The sequence below is a fragment of the Bufo bufo genome, chromosome 2 (assembly GCF_905171765.1).
Source record: "Bufo bufo chromosome 2, aBufBuf1.1, whole genome shotgun sequence".
Taxonomy (NCBI): Eukaryota; Metazoa; Chordata; class Amphibia; order Anura; family Bufonidae; genus Bufo; species Bufo bufo.
The window spans coordinates 62,316,960-62,336,980 of record NC_053390.1 but is presented as its reverse complement, the minus strand read 5'-3'; the positions used below and the strand labels follow the sequence as shown (position 1 = coordinate 62,336,980).

Genomic DNA, 20,021 nt, shown 5'->3' with positions numbered 1-20,021 from the left:
AGCAATGCTCCACGGGAAAAGCATGCAAATTAGCTTATCTTAGCCAGACCAGTTATCCATCTGTAATCAGCAGGTTTCCTGTCCTCATTAGTACAGAGGAGGGTATGCTGTGCTGTGTCCAACAAATGCAGTCTTGTCTATGAGTTTGTCAGGTCATGTGTTCCTAGCAAAAGTGGTGCAATATTGAGTGAATGGAAGGAGGCGGATGCTTTGCAGGTATTAAACCAAACCCCTCTCTGTCCCTTGTTACCTCATTTACCAGATTTTTCTAGAAATATATTCCTTAAAGTGTAACTGTCATATTTTTTTTATTTGCTGGTTTATTAGAGCTAGGCATGTATACCTGAGTTAGTCTGTCAATGATTGTCAAACGATCTGTAATTACCTTATAATAGCAGCTTTCATTAATGTCCCCTGTCCCTTTCCACTGCTCCCTTAAAAGACCGTTGCTATGTCTTTTCGGTCTCCAACTCAGTGTAAAGAGAACACAGAGGGGCGTTCCTCCACACTGCGTGTCTGTTTGTAGATAGTATCAGGCTTCAGAGTGAGGAGGCGTGTCTCTCAGTAATCCAATCTGATTGGCTGGCAGGGAGCTGCTGGCTAAAGCAAGTGTGTAATGGAAGTGAGGGAAGGCAGTTTTGGCCTCGGAGAACTGGCAGGGGAGCCATCTTGAGAAGAGTATCATAATGCAGGCTTCAAAACTGTGGTAACTACGGGAAAAGCTCAAGGAAAACAGTGGTATGTGAAGAAACTAAAAATTGCCTTATGCAGAATGCATTTTCTGGTGCCTCCTTGTTAGGGTTTTTCTTATGCAGCCAGCCCCTCATGCTGTCTAATTGTACTCTACAACTGGTAACTACCTTCTATAGGACTTGGATCTCTGACCTCACTGGTCCCTACATATCTTTCCTTTCTGAGACAATGACACCCCTATTCTCCCCGTCTTCTAGTTCTGCGTATTTCCATTCATCCTAGAAGCTCATATGACTTATTTCAGCAATGGGTTTGTCTTCCTTACCAGCCGCTCAGTGTTGCTCTGCAAGCATCCCACCCCAGGACTTACTTAGGACATTGCTGCCAAGTCGATGGGGTGTTCCCACCTTAAAAAGTGATGGCACCCATCGATGCTATGAATGAAGGAAGATGTTGCAGCACTGATTCCTCATTAGGGCCCCTCTATTTGTCTTCCTGCACGGCAGTGCTCTATGGCACCAGGCGGTGCAGGGACTTGCAACTGACCTCATTCACTTGAATGAGACGCCAGGGCACCTCTGTGCAGAGGAAACTGTGAAGGGGGTGCAGAACTGCATCCGCACTTCATTCTTGGGTGTGCTGGGGGTCCCAGAGATTGTACCCTCTACGATGATATAATGACGTATCACTATGCCATAAAATTCTGATCGGTGGGGGGAGGAGGGTTCAACCTATGGGACCCCAGGCAAGCTGGAGTGTGAAGGGGCAGATGTCTCTTTTCCATATTTCCTATTCAGCCAAGCACTCTGTGAGAAGCTGGAACGCTGCTCCTTTCAAGTGAATGGAATGTGCATGGCCGGTATCCTTGAGGGTCACTGTGCAGAAAAAAGCCAGCGAAGGAGCCCAACCCTGTGGCCAAAAATAAGTGCGGGGCAGGTGGTATTCGGACTTGTATCGATCATTGAGCAGTAGGTTACCGTTGCGAGGCGCCATCACTTACTAATCTGTTTTAAAGTGGCTGTCCCATTTCAGTTTGACAATCCATAATGAGGGTCTGATCTCTTTGGGCCAAGATTGAAGGGTCTTCAGTCATTCCGAGAGTTGGCTGCAGCCTGTTCTTCCATTCACTGCTATGGAGAACAGCTTTACAAGTGTGGACAACACACTGACCGGCAAGGAGGGCCCGGGGCCTGTCATTGTTCTGTTATGACCTAAATGAGGCTACCAAATGTGTACATTAGCGGAGTATTCAGTTATAATTCGTAATCCCCTATCCACAGTATAGGTGATAACTATTACGTAGGAACGTGACTGCTGGGACCCCCACTGATCACGAAAAGGGGTTCCCCATACCCTGAAAAGGATGAAGGTCGAGCGTGCACCATACCACTCCATTTATTTTCTATGGTACTGACCGATATGGGGGATGACTTCTTATAACCGGAATACCCCTTTAAAGAAGCATTCACAAAAAAATGTGTCTGACCTTTTAGAAAGGTACATGATGTAAACTGTAGTAAAGGTAATTTTTTTTATCAGAGTCTGTATTTGTGAATTATAACCTCCCTTCTGATCCTCAGCTGTGTCAGGTGACCAGCACTGTGACTCTCCGAACACAACGTCTTATGTGCGGACAGGAAGCCAGTTTCTCTATGTATTCCTATGGGAGCTTCAGTATTGTTGTCCTTTCTGTGCTGTGTCAGTTGGAGATCCGAGTGTTGGTCACATGACACAGCTGAGGATCAGAAGGGAGGTTATAACTCACAAATACAGTCACCAGTAAGAAGATTACCTTCACTGCAGTTTACATCATGTACCTAATCATGTTTTTAACAGGTCAGAGAATAACCGTGTTTGTGGAGTGCTTCTTTAAATTACAAGTGGATTAGTAAGCCGTTACTGGCTCTTTGTATAGTCACATCCTGCACCGAGGGGAGCCCAGGCTGCGATTTCATACAAGCAGATGAGACCAGCAGGAGAAGGCGAAACAAGTTCATTTGTGTGTTTTCCTTCCCCTTCCCTGCTGTAGGGCGATAAGTCTGTCAGAGTGATGCGCTCGCTGCTGGCGACACAGCAAACCTTTGTAGATAGACTGGTTCATCTCATGAAGGCAGTGCAGCGTGAAAGTGGCAACCGCAAAAAAAAGGTACGTGCCCATCTCTGCTCCTCACCCCCCAGTGCTCCCAGCATCATTCTCCTTTCCTCTGCTGTCTTCGCTGTGTGTTACATCTGCCAATTGTTCCCAGCATTGTCACTTCTGATATGAGGGCTGGACCTGTATACAGATGGAGTCGAGTTCAGCTTGTCCTTGTTGATTCAGGTTCTGTAAATCTCTGGGACAAGGCTAGAGATTTATCTACAGACAGCCAAATACTATTAGCCAATTTATGTAATTATCTAATTTAGTATCTAGATAGATAAATAGATAGTTATATATTAGATAGATAATTTTATAGATAGATAGTAGATAAATACATATATATTAGATAGATAGATAGATAGATAGATAGATAGATAGATAGAAGATATATATTAGATAAATACATATATGATAGATAGATAGATAGATATAGATAGATAGATAGATAGATAGATAGATAGGAGATAAATACATATATAATAGATGATAGATAGATAGATATTAGATAGATAGATAGGAGATAAATACATATATATATATATATTAGTTAGATAGATAGATAGATAATAGATAGATAGGAGATATATAGATAGATAGATAGATAGATAATAGATAGATAGATAGATAATAGATAGATAGGAGATATATAGATAGATAGATAGATAGATAGATAGATAGATAGGAGATAAATACATAGATAATAGATAGATAGATATTAGATAGATAGATAGGAGATAAATACATATATATATTAGTTAGATAGATAGATAGATAGGAGATAAATACATATATAATAGATAATAGATAGATAGATAGAAGATAGATAGATATTAGATAAATACATATATGATAGATAGATATTAGATAGAAAAGATAGATATATTATGTAGATAGATAGATATGAGATAGATGAATACTATTCTGACTCCGATTGTTGTAATAGCGATTTATCCCTAGTGAGACCTCTATGCCTGGCCTGTATGAGCAGATATAATCACTGCGGACAATCCTTATCAGATAGCTTGAACTCACCAACACCGAGTTTATCCGTGTAAGTTGCTTTATTCTGTAAGCCAGATAACAGAGTACAGCAGAACAGATGGATTCCGGTATTGTGCGGTCAAAAGATGATGCTTTCGTAAGTGCACATGAGAATACATGTGTACCTGTGCATATGTCTGGAGCAGTATGAAGATACAGGAAGTGAAGTACACAGAAGAAGGGGTGGAGCAATGAAAGGAAATGAATCACAGATATCACAAACAAGAAAAACAAGTGCATTACCAAAAACGGCCACTAGATGGGAGCATATAACCCAATATAGAATATCATATGAATTAAACTATATAGATTTTAACTGCGTAGCAGCACAAATACATAGATAGATATTAAATAGCTGATGGATAGTAGATAGGTATTTAGATAGATAATAGATAATTTTAGATAGATAGTAGATAAATACATATATAATAGATAGATAGGAGATAGATATTAGATAAATACATATTAGATAGATAGATTATGTAGATAGATAGATAGGAGATTGCTAAATACATATATATTAAATAGCTGATAGATAATTTAATAGATAGATATGAGATAGATAATAGATAATTGTATAGATAGATAGTAGATAAATACATATATGATAGATAGATCGATCAAACTTGAAGATCAGGGGTAGTTCAGTAACCTGGTGTGCACTAGTTCCAGGAGGAACACTCCCCCGGGTCCCACACATTTCAGGACCTGTACATTGATGTTCTGACACCTACTGACCTGAGACTAGATAGGAGGACCAGCAGACCTGTTATAGAACCAAATCTGGCTGCAATAAATGATCATTAATGATGAAATGAGATTAGAAGAAGGATTCCGGCATAGACGTGGCTCCCAGGTAAGTATAGGAACATTAGGGCTTCCCCCAGATTAGTAACCACTGTGGTAATGTTGTAATCCATCGTGACTTCTTCCTATCTGGGTCTCTCTCAGTAAGATGAATGTGGCCCCACAGACACGCCTGTCATCTCTGTGTTTATGGTGTTTCAGAACGAGCGGCTCCAGGCTTTACTGGCAGATAATGAGAAGATGAACCTCTCAGAGATTGAACCCATTCCTCTACCACTGGAGCCTCAGGTGAAGATCCGAGGGATCATCCCAGAGAAAGCCACTCTGTTCAAGGTAAATACCACAATCTCATAACCTACTTCTGGCTCCAGTGAAAACGCAGATTGGCCGTGGTGCGGGGTACTGCCCCTCCCTACCCCCCTGCTATTTTTGATATTGATGGCCTTTTCCGAGGATAGGCCATTCATATTTTTCCCTTTAAACTTCCTGGCCATGCAGCTTTCACTCATGGCCTTGGCAGGCCTGCTCCCCGCCGTATCCCACAAACCTGGCAGGTTACACTGTGCCTATTGTGAATTCTAGGGAATTTGGAACAGGCACAAGCCATAGGCCCCACAGGGCTCAAAGCCGGCACCACCCCCTCCTTCTCGCCGCTCTGCTGCTGCCGGAAGAGGAAAACACAACTGCAGTGCAGAAAGAAGGAAGTGGCGGCGCAAGCTTGGAGTCCTCCTGTCCTGATTACTTTACCGAGCACTGGGTCACAACATGGTCTGTACCTGCAGGTGAGATCTACTACATTGCCTGCACACAGAGGGTTATCATGGTGTTATCTCTGGTTACATAGGACTGCAGGTAACATCTACTACATTATCTGTACTCAGAGCGTTATCACTGTGTTATCTGTGGTGTTACATAGGACTGCAGGTGACATCTACTACATTATCTGTACTCAGAGCGTTATCACTGTGTTATCTGGGGTGTTACATAGGACTGCAGGTGAATCTACTAAATTATCTGTACATAGAGAGTTATCACTGTTATCTGTGGTGTTACATAGGACTGCAGGTGAGATCTACTACATTATCTGTACTCAGAGCGTTATCACTGTGTTATCTGTGGTGTTACATAGGACTGCAGGTGAGCTCTACTACATTATCTGTACTCAGAAAGTTATCACTGTGTTTTCTGGTGTGTTACATAGGACTGCAGGTAACATCTACTATATTATCTGTAGTAAGAGAGTTATCACTGTGTTATCTGTGGCGTTACATAGGACTGCAAGTGACATCTAAATTATCTGTACATAGAGAATTATTGCTGTGTTCTCTGTGGTGTTCCATAGGACTGCAGGTGATAGCTACTACATTATCTTTTTAAGAAAGTTATCACTGCGTTATCTATGGTGTTACATAGGACTGCAGATGACATCTACTACATTATCTCTCCATAGAGAGTTATCACTGTGTTATCTGTGGTGTTACATAGGACTGCAAGTGACATCTACTACATTATCTGTACTCAGAAAGTTATCACTGTGTTTTCTGGTGTGTTACATAGGACTGCAGGTAACATCTACTACATTATCTGTAGTAAGAGAGTTATCACTGTGTTATCTGTGGTGTTACATAGGACTGCAGGTGAGATCTACTACATTGCCTGCACACAGAGTTATCACTGTGTTATCTGTGGTGTTACATAGGACTGCAGGTGACATCTACTACATTATCTGTACTCAGAAAGTTATCACTGTGTTTTCTGGTGTGTTACATAGGACTGCAGGTAACATCTACTACATTATCTGTAGTAAGAGAGTTATCACTGTGTTATCTGTGGCGTTACATAGGACTGCAAGTGACATCTACTAAATTATCTGTACATAGATAATTATTGCTGTGTTCTCTGTGGTATTACATAGGACTGCAGGTGATAGCTACTACATTATCTTTTTAAGAAAGTTATCACTGCGTTATCTATGGTGTTACATAGGACTGCAGGTGACATATACTACATTATCTGTACATAGAGAGTTATCACTGTGTTATCTGTGGTGTTACATAGGACTGCAAGTGACATCTACTATATTATCTGTACTCAGAGAGTTATCACTGTGTTATCTGCAGTGTTACATAGGGCTGCAGGTAAGACTTTTATGGCCTGTCCACAAGAGTCCAGTAAATGCAGGTACCACCACAGGTCCCATTCTCCCATGTGGAGCCACCTCTCCATACACTGCTGTGTTCTCACTATAGAATCTGCATCCATAAAAACGTCAGAGAGGGGAATTAACCCTTTAAGTGACGGTCACATGGTATTCTATGGTACCCCTTTCACATTGTATCGCCCAGCTCCGCTCAGCAACTGCCAAGGCTTAGAAGGAACATGGGCCATCGATATCTAGAAGGGGTTGTTTGAAGCGCCGATGTGAATCCAGGTTTAGGTATTTTTTGTTGTTTTCCCTAAAAGAAAAAGGCATAAATCATATGTATAAACATTTGAACAGAAACCTGCATTATTCATGCAAAAGGTAATGAAAAAGTCCCATCGATAACCCAACAAATAAAAAAAGTTATACTGACGTGTGCGAAAACGGCAAAACGGTGTCCGGTCCTGAAACGGTTAATAACATCGTTGTCACCTTTTTTTCTACAGAGCGCCCTCATGCCGGCAAAATTGTATTTCAAGACCGAGGATGGAGGGAAATATCCAGTAATCTTCAAGAACGGAGATGACTTGCGGCAGGACCAGCTTATTCTTCAGATCATTTCACTGATGGATAAGGTGAGCGAAGGCGGTCGCAGCACAAAGGGCGATTTTCGTGGAGTTCTGGCTCCAGTACACATGGGTCCAAATGTTTTGTACATTGTCGGGGAATCCACACGTAGGGCCGTGTCCGCAGCAAAGTCCAGAGGCCCAGGGCCAGATTTATCTTCCAAATACACCACTTTCATGCCATCAAAAAGTCGCTTGCGACTTCCTAAACGCTACGCGCGCGCTAGCGATAACAGTAGAGGCGCATGGACTGCCGTTTGCTGCGCTGAATTTATCACAAAGTTTACACCGCCGGTCTATGATAAGTCTCCCCCATGGTTCAAGGGTTACAGCCATACCTGGATGCGCACTGTGCAGATTTTCTGATGATAAGTGCAAATTTCAGGTTCGGATATTCTTTAACCCTTTAACGCATAATGCCATACATGTAAGGCCTTATGCGCCCGCAGTTGTATGGAGCGGGCTGCTGCCATGAGTAATTAAACAAAATAAAAAAACGATACGAATTTGGTATCGCCTTAATTGTATTGAGCTGCAGAATAAGGACCTCATGTCGTTTTTAGAGCACAGCGAGCGCCGTGATGTCAAAACCCCAAAAACCTTTGCGGAATTATTTTTTTTATTTTTTTCAATTTTACCCCACAAAGAATTTTCTTCCCGTTTTCCAATACAAGACATGATAAGTTAACTGGTGCAATAAAAAAAAAAAGCATCTTGTCCCCCAAAAAATAAGCCCTCCTATGGCAACGTTTCTATGGTTACAACCACCCTGCAATCCATCAGTGGTGGTTGTGCTTACACACACTATAGGAAAAAGTGCCGGCCTCCCTGGTGACCGGGACCGTCAGAGTGCACATAGGCTGGTGCTGTTTCCTATAGTGCGCAAGCACGGCCACCACTGATGGATTGCAGGGTGGTCTGTAACCATGGAAATAATTGTGTAATGTGATGGAAAAATAATTCCAGCCAGCGAAGGAGGCAATATGGACAATCACAATACATTAGTAAGTGCCTCCACATGATAAATGCCATTTCCTGACGTGAGACAACCCCTTTAAGTATAGTAACCACGCATTACAGCTAAGCTCTTATCAGTTGGCATAAATGAGTGTTTATGAGGTCAGGAGATCAGTGATAAGGCTTCGGGAATTCAGGAAGGATAGTCTGCGTGGACCGCTATTTAACTGCATGTATCTCAAAAACTGCTGTACATTTTTAATAATGCCCAATTTTTTATTTTTTTTAGCCCAAAATGAATAAAATGCAATTAAAAAAAAATTGCCCCAGTAACATCTTCCCCCTCCATTTTCCAGCAGTCATAACTTTTTTATTTTTTATTTCATTTAGCTGTGTGAGACCTTGAAGGGGTTGTCTCATCATGGACCATGGGGGATTATCGCTAGGATATGCCCCTATTGTCTTATAGGTGCGGGTCCCACCTATATTGAGAGCGGCGCCCCGCAAATGAAGGAGGGCGCTCTGCACAGCCGGCCTCCATTCATTTTCTATGAGGCCGGCGAAAATAGGCTATTTCCGTCAGCCCCATAGAAATGAATAGGAGCGGGGGCCGCGCATGCGCTCCTATCCACTTCTATGGGGAGCCAGCTTGGTGGTGGGCGGACCGAAGTCCTCCAGCCACCACCTTGCTGGGCTCCGTTCTCGTTATAGGTGCGGGTCCTGGTGGTGGGACCCGCACCTATGAGACAATGGGGGCATATCCTAGCGATATGCCCCCATTGTCCATGATGAGACAACCCCTTTCAATTTTGCAGGGCGCGTTGTAGTTTTTTAATAAACCATTTTGTTAGCTATAGTTAAATAACTTTTATTATATTTTATACATATTATAATTTTTAACGTTTTGTGGGATTTATTTTTATGGTGTTCAGTGTGTGGTATAAGTAATATGATAACTCACAAATATCATTGTAATCAGCAAGAGCAACCCTACTGGATCTTATGTCAGGTGTAATAGGGTTGTTCCTGCTGACCAGTGCTCTTGAAGTATGTAAGAAGGTTCAGGTGGGAAGTTTAAAAAAAAAAAAAAAAAAAAAAAAAAAAAAAGTAAACACAAAAACAAGGGGGCACCATCTAAAAAACCCCCCTCCAGTTTACCTCCAGAAACTAAGGCTTGATGAAAGGAATTTTTACTTTTGCACACGATTCATTGTTGTTTTCTTTTTTTTCAGCTTTTACGGAAGGAAAATCTAGATCTGAAATTAACACCTTACAAAGTTCTGGCAACGAGCACAAAGCACGGTAAGAAGACGGCGTCCTCCCCTCTGTGCAGCCCCTGCTGTCCACGCGCAATCAACTCCCCAATCCGTCCTAGTAATTAAGGACTGTGTGCACCAGTACCTGCCAATATCTGGCAACCTATTGTACCCAACCCCTCGGGCCGCAATGCACTGCCCCTTCTTTTTATGTACCGGCAGGCCCAGATCTCACTACAATGGGCACGCATAATTGAGGGGCTATTTAGTCGTTCCTTTGTTGGTCTGAGCACAGTATTTCAATGGAAATCTCGATAAAGTCTTTTGGGCTCAGGGAGAAGTGGAGCAGAGATCTGCACAAAGCGCTGCTTGTTCTCCCGTCATTTCGGGAGCAGCTGTTCTATAAAACCGTGTGATGGAAATGACAGGAGCTCCGCCGCTCTGCTCTCCATAAATAGATGGGAAGAAAGTGCACTGCGTTCTGAGAATCTCTAATGCTATGTCCTGCTCCTTACAGGATTCATGCAGTTCATTCAGTCTGTGCCTGTTGCTGAAGTTCTTGCCACAGAGGGAAGTATACAGGTGAGTATAGGGAGTGAATCTGACTGATACATCCAGTAGTAATTGGGGTCAGTATTATAGCAGTTATATTCTTGTACATAGGGGGCAGTATTATAGTAGTTATATTCTTGTACATAGGAGGCAGTATTATAGTTGTTATATTCTTGTACATAGGAGGCAGTATTATAGTAGTTATATTCTTGTACATAGGAGACAGTATTATAGTAGTTATATTCTTGTACATAGGAGCAGTATTATAGTAGTTATATTCTTGTACATAGGAGGCAGTATTATAGTAGTTATATTCTTGTACATAGGAGACAGTATTATAGTAGTTATATTCTTGTACATAGGAGCAGTATTATAGTAGTTATATTCTTGTACATAGGAGGCAGTATTATAGTAGTTATATTCTTGTACATAGGGGGCAGTATTATAGTAGTTATATTCTTGTACATAGGAGACAGTATTATAGTAGTTATATTCTTGTACATAGGAGCAGTATTATAGTAATTATATTCTTGTACATAGGAGCAGTATTATAGTAGTTATATTCTTGTACATAGGATTCAGTATTATAGTAGGTATATTCTTGTACTTAGAAGGCAGTATTATAGTAGGTATATTCTTGTACATAGGAGACAGTATTATAGTAGTTATATTCTTGTACATAGGAGGAAGTATTATTGTAGTTATATTTTTGTACATAGGAGGCAGTATTATAGTAGTTATATTCTTGTACATAGGAGGAAGTATTATAGTAGTTATATTTTTGTACATAGGAGGCAGTATTATAGTAGTTATATTCTTGTACATAGGAAGCAGTATTATAGTAGTTATATTCTTGTACATAGGGGCAGTATTATAGTAGTTATATTCTTGTACATAGGAGGCAGTATTATAGTAGTTATATTCTTGTACATAGGAGGCAGTATTATAGTAGTTATATTCTTGTACATAGGAGGCAGTATTATAGTAGTTATATTCTTGTACATAGGAGGCAGTATTATAGTAGTTATATTCTTGTACATAGGAGGCAGTATTATAGTAGTTATATTCTTGTACATAGGAGCAGTATTATAGTAGTTATATTCCTGTACATAGGAGCAGTATTATAGTAGTTATATTCTTGTACATAGGAGGTAGTATTATAGTAGTTATATTCTTGTACATAGGAGGCAGTATTATAGTAGTTATATTCTTGTACATAGGAAGCAGTATTATAGTAGTTATATTCTTGTACATAGGAGGCAGTATTATAGTAGTTATATTCTTGTACATAGGAGGCAGTATTATAGTAGTTATATTCTTCTACATAGGAGCAGTATTATAGTAATTATATTCTTGTACATAGGAGGCAGTATTATAGTAGTTATATTGTACATAGGAGGCAGTATTATAGTAGTTATATTTTTGTACATAGGAGGCAGTATTATAGTAGTTATATTCTTGTATATAGGAGCAGTATTATAGTAGTTATATTCTTGTACATAGGAGGCAGTATTATAGTAGTAATTTTTCTTGTACATGAACTCCTGATAGGTGAGGGTTTTGGTGTCGGACCCTCACTGATTGAACATAGATGGCTTATGCTTAGGGCAGGGTATCAGTATCTAGAGCCTGGAAAAAGCCTGTAACCGGGGCTGTGGAGTCGGTAAGCCAAAGCACTGACTCTGACTCCTGCATTTTATCATACTCTGGCTCCTTCATAAACTGCCAAAAATTTTGCCAACTTCCTCCCCTGATCTTCACTACTGAGCATGTGCTGCATAGTTGTAGGCATTGTAATAGAGCAGCATGAAGATACCTAATATAGGGGACAGGGGAGAACACAGGAAAGGTGAGAACTGATTATCTATCACTACTAGAACACCCTCCTAATCACTGTTTATAGTATAAGGACAGGAGAAAACATAGGGAAGGGGAGGACTGGTAATCTATCACCACTAGAACCCTTTTTAACACTGATTTTGATAAATAAGGGCCCTGAATTGATAATATTCTCTTTAAGCCGGAGTCGGTACATTTCTACCAACTCCGACTCCACCCTTAAAGGGATCTGTCACCTCTTTTTACCATATAGAGATGTGGACATGCACGGCTAGATCGCCGCTAGCATGTCCGCAATATACCTGTCCCATAGCGCTGTGTCCTTTTATTGTGTTTAAATTTTTTTTTTATAAGGAGCCTGATAAGGAGCACAAGGGGCTGTACTAACCGATCTGGAGCCCAGCACCGCCTGTATCCAGGAATCTCCTACTTGCTCGCGCATGCGCAGTTCCTTCCCTGAGGCTGATGCCAGCACAGGGAAGGAACACTATGCCGGCACTGCGCAAGGAGGAGATTCCTGGATACAGGCGGTGCTGGGCTCCAGATCGGTTAGTACAGCCCCTTGTGCTCCTTATCAGGCTCCTTATCAAATAATTTTTTAAACACAATAAAAGGACACAGCGCTATAGGACAGGTATATTGCGGACATGCTAGCGGCGATCTAGCCGTGCATGTCCGCAGCTCTATAGGCTAAAAAGAGGTGACAGAATCCCTTTAAGCCATCTTGACTACAACTCCATGACTCCGACTCCACAGTCCTGCTTTAAATACTGAATCGTCTATAACAGATATGTTACTGTCACTTACATTTAATGATCTGTGTGTTTGTCTTTCTTAAGAACTTTTTCAGAAAGCATGCCCCAAGTGACAAAGGTCCATATGGAATAAGTGCAGAGGTCATGGACACCTATGTAAAAAGCTGTGGTAAGTTTTATGGATAAAAAAAATTGAATAGAAAAATATAGTTTACATGATAAAGTATCCTGCGAGGCATGGTGGGGGTTGTAGTTTTGCAAAAGCTCTAGTGCCAAAGGTTCTAAACACTTCCATATCCCGTGCAAAAATGTATGACAATAAAATTCTTTGCGTGCTGTGTACCTGGTGTAACAGTCAGCATGCCTGTGGTCAGCATGGTGGATGATCCAAAAGCTAGACTGTTTGGCCAGAAGTATTCGTACACCTGATCCCCCACACCACGAACCTATTGGACATCCTATGGAGTTGGTTTTGGAGAAGCATTTGTGAGGCTCGACGCTGATGTCGGACAAGACGGTGTCGCTCACAAATGCATCCCAAAGTGATGGCTGCGTTTGAGATCTCTGGGAAGCCACTTGAGTTCCTCCACCGAACTCGTCACATAATGTGTTTCTGAAGCTCACATTGTAAGAGGGTCACAGCAGGGGCGTAGCTAAAGGCTCTTGGGCCCTGGTGCAAGAGTTCAGCTTGGGCCCCCCTCCTTCAGTGCTTTGTAGCCAGAGGCAGGGATGCAAGTAGCTGTCCTGCTGCCCGAGGCAAAAATTAAAATGGCATCTCCCCCCCCCCCCCCCCCCATGCCAAATTCTTGACCTAACCCCTTCCCTCCAGCCATAGGTATAACTTGACCAGCATGCACTTTCTGTAATACCAGTGTCTTTTTATGTGGCACAAGGGTCTTTTGGGCCCCTCAGGCTTCTGGGCCTGGTAGTTGGTAGTGACTGCTGCCTCTGCACCCCCTATAGCTACACTCCTGGACAGCACAGGAAAGAGCCTTCCCCAAACTTTTGTCATACAGCTGGTATCAACAGTTATCTAAAATATCTTTGTATGCTGTAGTAGAAAATGGCCAAACCCTTCTGTAGACCATTACTTCTCCCCTGCCTAATTTTTCAATGGCTGCATTCCAGTAGATAGTGTTCTCCAGGCATCTGCAAAACCCAGATACATCCATCTGAGAGAGGTGGTTCGTCACTCCAGAGTCCGACCACGACGTGCTTTACACCACTCCAGCCGAAGTTTAGCATTGTGCGTGGTGATCCTACTACTACCAATGTTTGGTGATTACATAGCTGTGTGCTTAGTCTTTTTTTTTTTCACCTAGCGTGTAGTGGAAGGGATGAAGGACAGTTTCTGTAATATACTTTATTAGGTCAATTTGTATGTTTCTCTAAAATAAAAAAACACAAGTTCTGAAGCTACTCTCTCTAGTAATAATTTTTTTGCACATAGAACATAGTTAGTTATATTCTTAGTGCATACGTACTGTCAATAGCCCGATCTCCAGACCTTTCAGTGCGTCTGGGAGGGAACATACACTGTCACGACTGACAGTGTGCATACATGAGACAGTGTGCAAACCTTGAGAAAGGCTCATGTATGAGCCGAAACGTCGCTCTTTGCCACTTTATGGGTGAATAAAACACATTGACTTATTGAAGAGTCTTCTGGAGTGCAGTCCGATTTTTGTTCTATACAAGTGGGTAAGCACCTATTGCCATACTTGAACCTTGCACCCTCCTTCTTTCTTTTTTTCTTTTTGGATGGTTCTGCCGGTGTTTTTTTCTACCACACATATATATATATAGTCAGTTTTATTCCTTCCCTGTAGGAGGGGAGGCTAAAGTCAGGCTGACTCCGGGAGCGTGTACAGTGTACAGTACTGCGACGTACTGTACAGTGAAGACGGGTTTTTCTTATTGAGAGGGAAATATTATTGCTAAGGGAAATAAGGGACAACTTCGAAGAAATTATATATTTTTTTTTATGAAACGTACAGATTTTATCTAATAAAGTATATCACAAAAACAATCCTTATCACTTTCCCTACACATTAGAAAAAAACAAATGATAGATACCCTTTAATTCAGTGCATCTTTTTGCAATGCTTGTGGCTAAAACACCTAAATTCAGAGATTAGGGAGGTCGAGAGGAAGTCCGCATACTTCTGGCCATATTAGTGTTGATGACTGTCGGGTGCTCACCTTTTTACATTATGTCGTTGAGGGCCAGTGCTCCAGAATAAAATTTAGGAGCCAAATTAAATTTTTAGTCGCCAAATCGAAACCGAATCAAAATTTTGGTATCGTGACAACGCTACGCCGATCAGATCGGCGTAGGAGTGTTTCGATACCAAAATTTTGATTCGCTTTCGTCACCATAAAAAAGTATTGCGATACTTAATACCGCGCAAAAAAAAAATTAAGGTGACAAAGTGACAAAAAAATGGCAAATGCTCACCACATAGGAGATATTTTTTAATAATTTAATAGTTTGGACTTTTCGGACGCAGTGATATGTAATATATTTATTTTTTTATTGTTTATATATTTTATATGTAAAATTGGGAAAGGGGGGATTTAAACTTAATATTTTAGGGTACTTTCACACTAGCGTTTTTCATTTCCGGCATATATAGGGGCTCTATACCAGAAAAGAACTGATCAGCCATATCCCCATGCATTCTGAATGGAGAGTAATCTGTTCAGGATGCATCAGGATGTCTTCAGTTCAGTCATTTTGACTGATCAGGCAAAAGATAAAACCGCAGCATGCTACGGTTTTATCTCCGGCGAAAAAAACCCTGAAGATTTGCCTGAATGCTGGATCCAGCATTTTTCCCCATAGGAATGTATTAGTGCCAGATCCGTCATTCAAAATACCGGAATGCAGGATTCGTCCTTCCGGTCTGCGCATGCGCAGACTGGTAAAAATGTGTAAAAAGATACAAGACGGATCCGTCTGTCCGCATGACAAGCGGAGAGATGAATTTGTTTTTGCAATGCATTTGTGAGATGGATCCGCATCCGGATGCGTCTCACAAATGCTTTCAGTCACATCCAGATCGGCGGATCCGGCAGGCAGTTCTGACGACGGAACTGCCCGCCGGATCACACTGCCGCAAGTGTGAAAGTAGCCTTAGTGTTTTTTTTTTTTTTCTTTTACTTACTATTAGCCTCCTTAGGGGCTGGAACCCTTGTCCTATTCACCCTTAGGCCCCTTTCACACGGGCGAGATTTCTGCGCAGGTGCAATGCGTAAGGTGAACGCATTGCACCCGCACTGAATCCGGACCCATTCACTTCTATGGGGCTGTGCACATGAGCGGTGATTTTCACGCATCACTTGTGCGTTGCGTGAAAATCGCAGCATGCTCTATGTTGTGCGTTTTTCACGCAACGCAGGCCCCATAGAAGTTAATGGGGCTGCGTGAAAATCGCAAGCATCCGCAAGCAAGTGTGATTTTCACGCATGGTTGCTAGGATGAAAGTCTATTCACTGTATTATTTTCCCTTATAACATGGTTATAAGGGAAAATAATAGCATTCTTTAATACAGAATGCTTAGTAGAAGGTCAATATAATAAACATTATATACACCCCAGTATAATAAACATTGGTGGCACAGTGGGCAGTGCCAATGAGGGTTAAAAAATAAAAAAAAATATTAACTCGCCTCCTCCAATTGATCGTGTAGAAGCCGGTCTCCTGTTCTTTCTTCAGGACCTGTCAAAGGACCTGTGGTGACATCACTGTGCTCATCACATGGTACATCAGCATGGTCATAGACCATGTGATGAGCTCAGTGACGTCACCACAGGTCCTGAAGAAAGAACAGGACACCGGCAGCTACGCGATCAATTGGAGGAGGCGCGTTAATATTTTTTTATTTTTTAACCCTCATTGGCACTTCCCACTGCGCCACCAATGTTTATTATACTGGGGGAGGGGCTGTGGCCACTGTGCTACCAATAAAGATAACTGACCTGTTAATGCAAATACAGGAGGCGGGTTCCGGAATCAAATAGCTGGCACCCGACCTCTATGACAGGGAGCTGCGATCTGCTGCAGTAAACCCCTCAGGTACCGCACCTGAGGGGTTAATTGCAGCGGATCGCAGCTCCCCGTCATAGAGGTCGGGTGCCGGCTATTTGATTCCGGAACCCGCCTCCTGTATTTGCATTAACAGGTCAGTTATCTTCATTGGTAGCACAGTGGAATTGGGGATGAAAACCATATGCACCAAGAAATGGTGACTTGCCAGTAGATTCCTGACGGCGATTATTTATGGCAAACTCAGCTAACGGTAAACATGATGACCACACCTCTTGGTTTTCAGACACAAAACATCTTAGATATGTCGCCATCTGGAGCCCTGAGGGCGTCTTCTCCTATTGGGAAAGTTGCTTGTGCTGTACCTCAATTTTCTCATGACATCGCATTCTCCCTTGCAGCCGGATACTGCGTCATTACGTACATCCTCGGTGTCGGAGACAGACATCTGGACAACCTATTGCTGACTAAAACAGGTCTGATTTTTTTTTTTATTGTCTTCTTTTCCGTTGGTTTCTGCATTGAGCGTCCAGGGTATGGGGATTATTTGGGTTTGCTGTTTTCCTTTATATTTAGGTTGTGATGAGCTGATCTAAAGTGACACTATTATTCGGGGGCCCCTTTCTCCTCAGGATATATTTGCCAAGTTCTCTCCTGTGCAAACCTGCTTGTGGAGCTGCAGGTTCAGAGCTCAGCGGGTGTCCCCTCTGAATCTGCTCCCTTCCCCCTCCTTTCTCTCAATACTCTGACCTCTCCCGCTTTAGACAAAGGCTATAGCTCTGCATGCTGTTATTTCCTGCAGAAATGCTTGGGGATATATAATCTTGCTGTGTCTGAATAATACAGAGGTTCGTAAGATGGAGACAATACATACCTGGAAGCGTGGAACAGCAGCTATATATGAAGAAACAGTAGGCAGTTTTATTTTGGCGTTCGAGGGAAGTAAAATATCTACGCAAAGGCCATGGTCCATGCTGTAGGGTGCTCTGCTCTGCGTCCTACTATGTCTCCTAGGCTCCAGAATCCAGCTGTGATGCCAGTGCAGCAATGACATTTCATCCTACAGCACTGTATACAGGTAATGGTCTGTGGGGATAGACATGATATTTTTAGCTTATGTTGCTCAGGTCTACATCTCCTTGATTCCTGCTCCATGGTTACCTCCTGTGGTTCTCATCTTCTTATAAGCTCCTCAGATATTCCTCCTGTTGTGCACAGCTCCTTACCGTGTTCTCCTTGTAGCTTTTTAACTCGCGTTCCTTTTTTATAGCCCCTTTTCTGGAGGTCACCTGTCCTCAAACAGATATTTCTCTCAACTCCATCATAAACATGCACACATAGCCCTCTGGAGACCCCCATTTGATTCTGCCAAAAACCAGCCTAAAGACTATGGACATCTTTAAGGCCATTTTTATTCATGCAGTTTACTTATTTCAGGAGTCACTGATTGCCAACTGTTCTTCTCCCTGAAGCTGCTGCTTCACTCCTAACAGCTCCTAAACACTCGATGAGACTTTAGCTAAAATGAGTATTTATGAGCTGACAGGAGTGAAGAGATAAGAGCCACAGGTACAAGCAGCTCTCTGGTAGAAGGAGAAGAAACAGTCTGCAGAGTTTGTGAAACCAGGAGGCTGTAAAAGACATACTGAAAATGTGGAAAAATACTTTTTAGCCAAAATATTGTAAGTAGCTTTTAATAATACAGCTAAGGGTGTGTGTCAATACTCTCCCTATCACAGCTAAGGGGGTGTGTCCATGCTCTCACTATCGCAGATAAGGGGGTGTGTCCATGCTCTCCCTATCGCAGCTAAGGGGGTGTATCCATGATCTCCCTATCACAGCTAAGGGGGTGTGTCCATTCTCTCCCTATCACAGCTAAGGGGGTGTGTCCATTCTCTCCCTATCACAGCTAAGGGGGTGTGTCCATGCTCTCCCTATCACAGCTAAGGGGGTGTGTCCATGCTCTCCCCATCACAGCTAAGGGGGTGTGTCCATGCTCTCCCCATCACAGCTAAGGGTGTGTGTCCATGCTCTCCCTATCACAGCTAAGGGAGTGTGTCAATACTCTCCCTATCACAGCTAAGGGGGTGTGTCCCTGCTCTCCCTATCACAGCTAAGGGGGTGTGTCCCTGCTCTCCCTATCACAGCTAAGGGGGTTTGTCCATGCTCTCCCTATCACAGCTAAGGGGGTGTGTGTCCATGCTCTCCCTATCACAGCTAAGGGGGTGTGCTCATGCTCTCCCTATCGCAGCTAAGGGGGTGTGTCCATGCTCTCCCTATCGCAGCTAAGGGGGTGTATCCATGCTCTCCCTATCACAGCTAAGGGGGTGTGTCCATGCTCTCCCTATCACAGCTAAGGGTGTGTGTCAATACTCTCCCTATCACAGCTAAGGGCGTGTGTCCATGCTCTCCCTATCACAGCTAAGGGGGTTTGTCCATGCTCTCCCTATCACAGCTAAGGGGGTTTGTCCATGCTCTCCCTATCACAGCTAAGGGGGTGTGTGTCCATGCTCTCCCTATCACAGCTAAGGGTGTGTGTGTCCATGCTCTCACTATCGCAGCTAAGGGGGTGTGTCCATGCTCTCACTATCGCAGCTAAGGGGGTGTGTCCATGCTCTCACTATCGCAGCTAAGGGGGTGTGTCCATGCTCTCACTATCGCAGCTAAGGGGGTGTGTCCATGCTCTCACTATCACAGCTAAGGGGGTGTGTCCATGCTCTCCCCATCACAGCTAAGGGGGTGTGTCCATGCTCTCCCCATCACAGCTAAGGGTGTGTGTCCATGCTCTCCCCATCACAGCTAAGGGGGTGTGTCCATGCTCTCCCTATCACAGCTAAGGGGGTGTGTCCATGCTCTCCCTATCACAGCTAAGGGGGTGTGTGTTCATGCTCTCCCTATCACAGCTAAGGGGGTGTGTCCATGCTCTCACTATCACAGCTAAGGGTGTGTGTCCATGCTCTCCCCATCACAGCTAAGGGTGTGTGTCCATGCTCTCCCCATCACAGCTAAGGGGGTGTGTCCATGCTCTCCCTATCACAGCTAAGGGGGTGTGTCCATGCTCTCCCTATCACAGCTAAGGGGGTGTGTCCATGCTCTTCCTATCACAGCTCAGAAGGCAGTTGGAGGATGAAACTGAGAATGTGCGGCATTCTCAGTGAGTTCG

At 42.9% G+C, this 20,021-nt stretch overlaps 1 protein-coding gene across 1 annotated transcript in view; it reads left to right on the top strand.

The window, feature by feature from the left end:
- PIK3C3 (phosphatidylinositol 3-kinase catalytic subunit type 3) overlaps positions 1-20,021 on the top strand; it is a 180,502-nt gene that overhangs the window by 71,511 nt on the left and 88,970 nt on the right. The window contains exons 15-21 of the mRNA XM_040421158.1: positions 2,723-2,839; positions 4,883-5,014; positions 7,331-7,459; positions 9,640-9,709; positions 10,181-10,245; positions 12,894-12,978; positions 17,260-17,334. Of these exons, the coding sequence (XP_040277092.1) occupies positions 2,723-2,839; positions 4,883-5,014; positions 7,331-7,459; positions 9,640-9,709; positions 10,181-10,245; positions 12,894-12,978; positions 17,260-17,334 (673 nt within the window). The remainder of the gene's footprint in view (positions 1-2,722; positions 2,840-4,882; positions 5,015-7,330; positions 7,460-9,639; positions 9,710-10,180; positions 10,246-12,893; positions 12,979-17,259; positions 17,335-20,021) is intronic.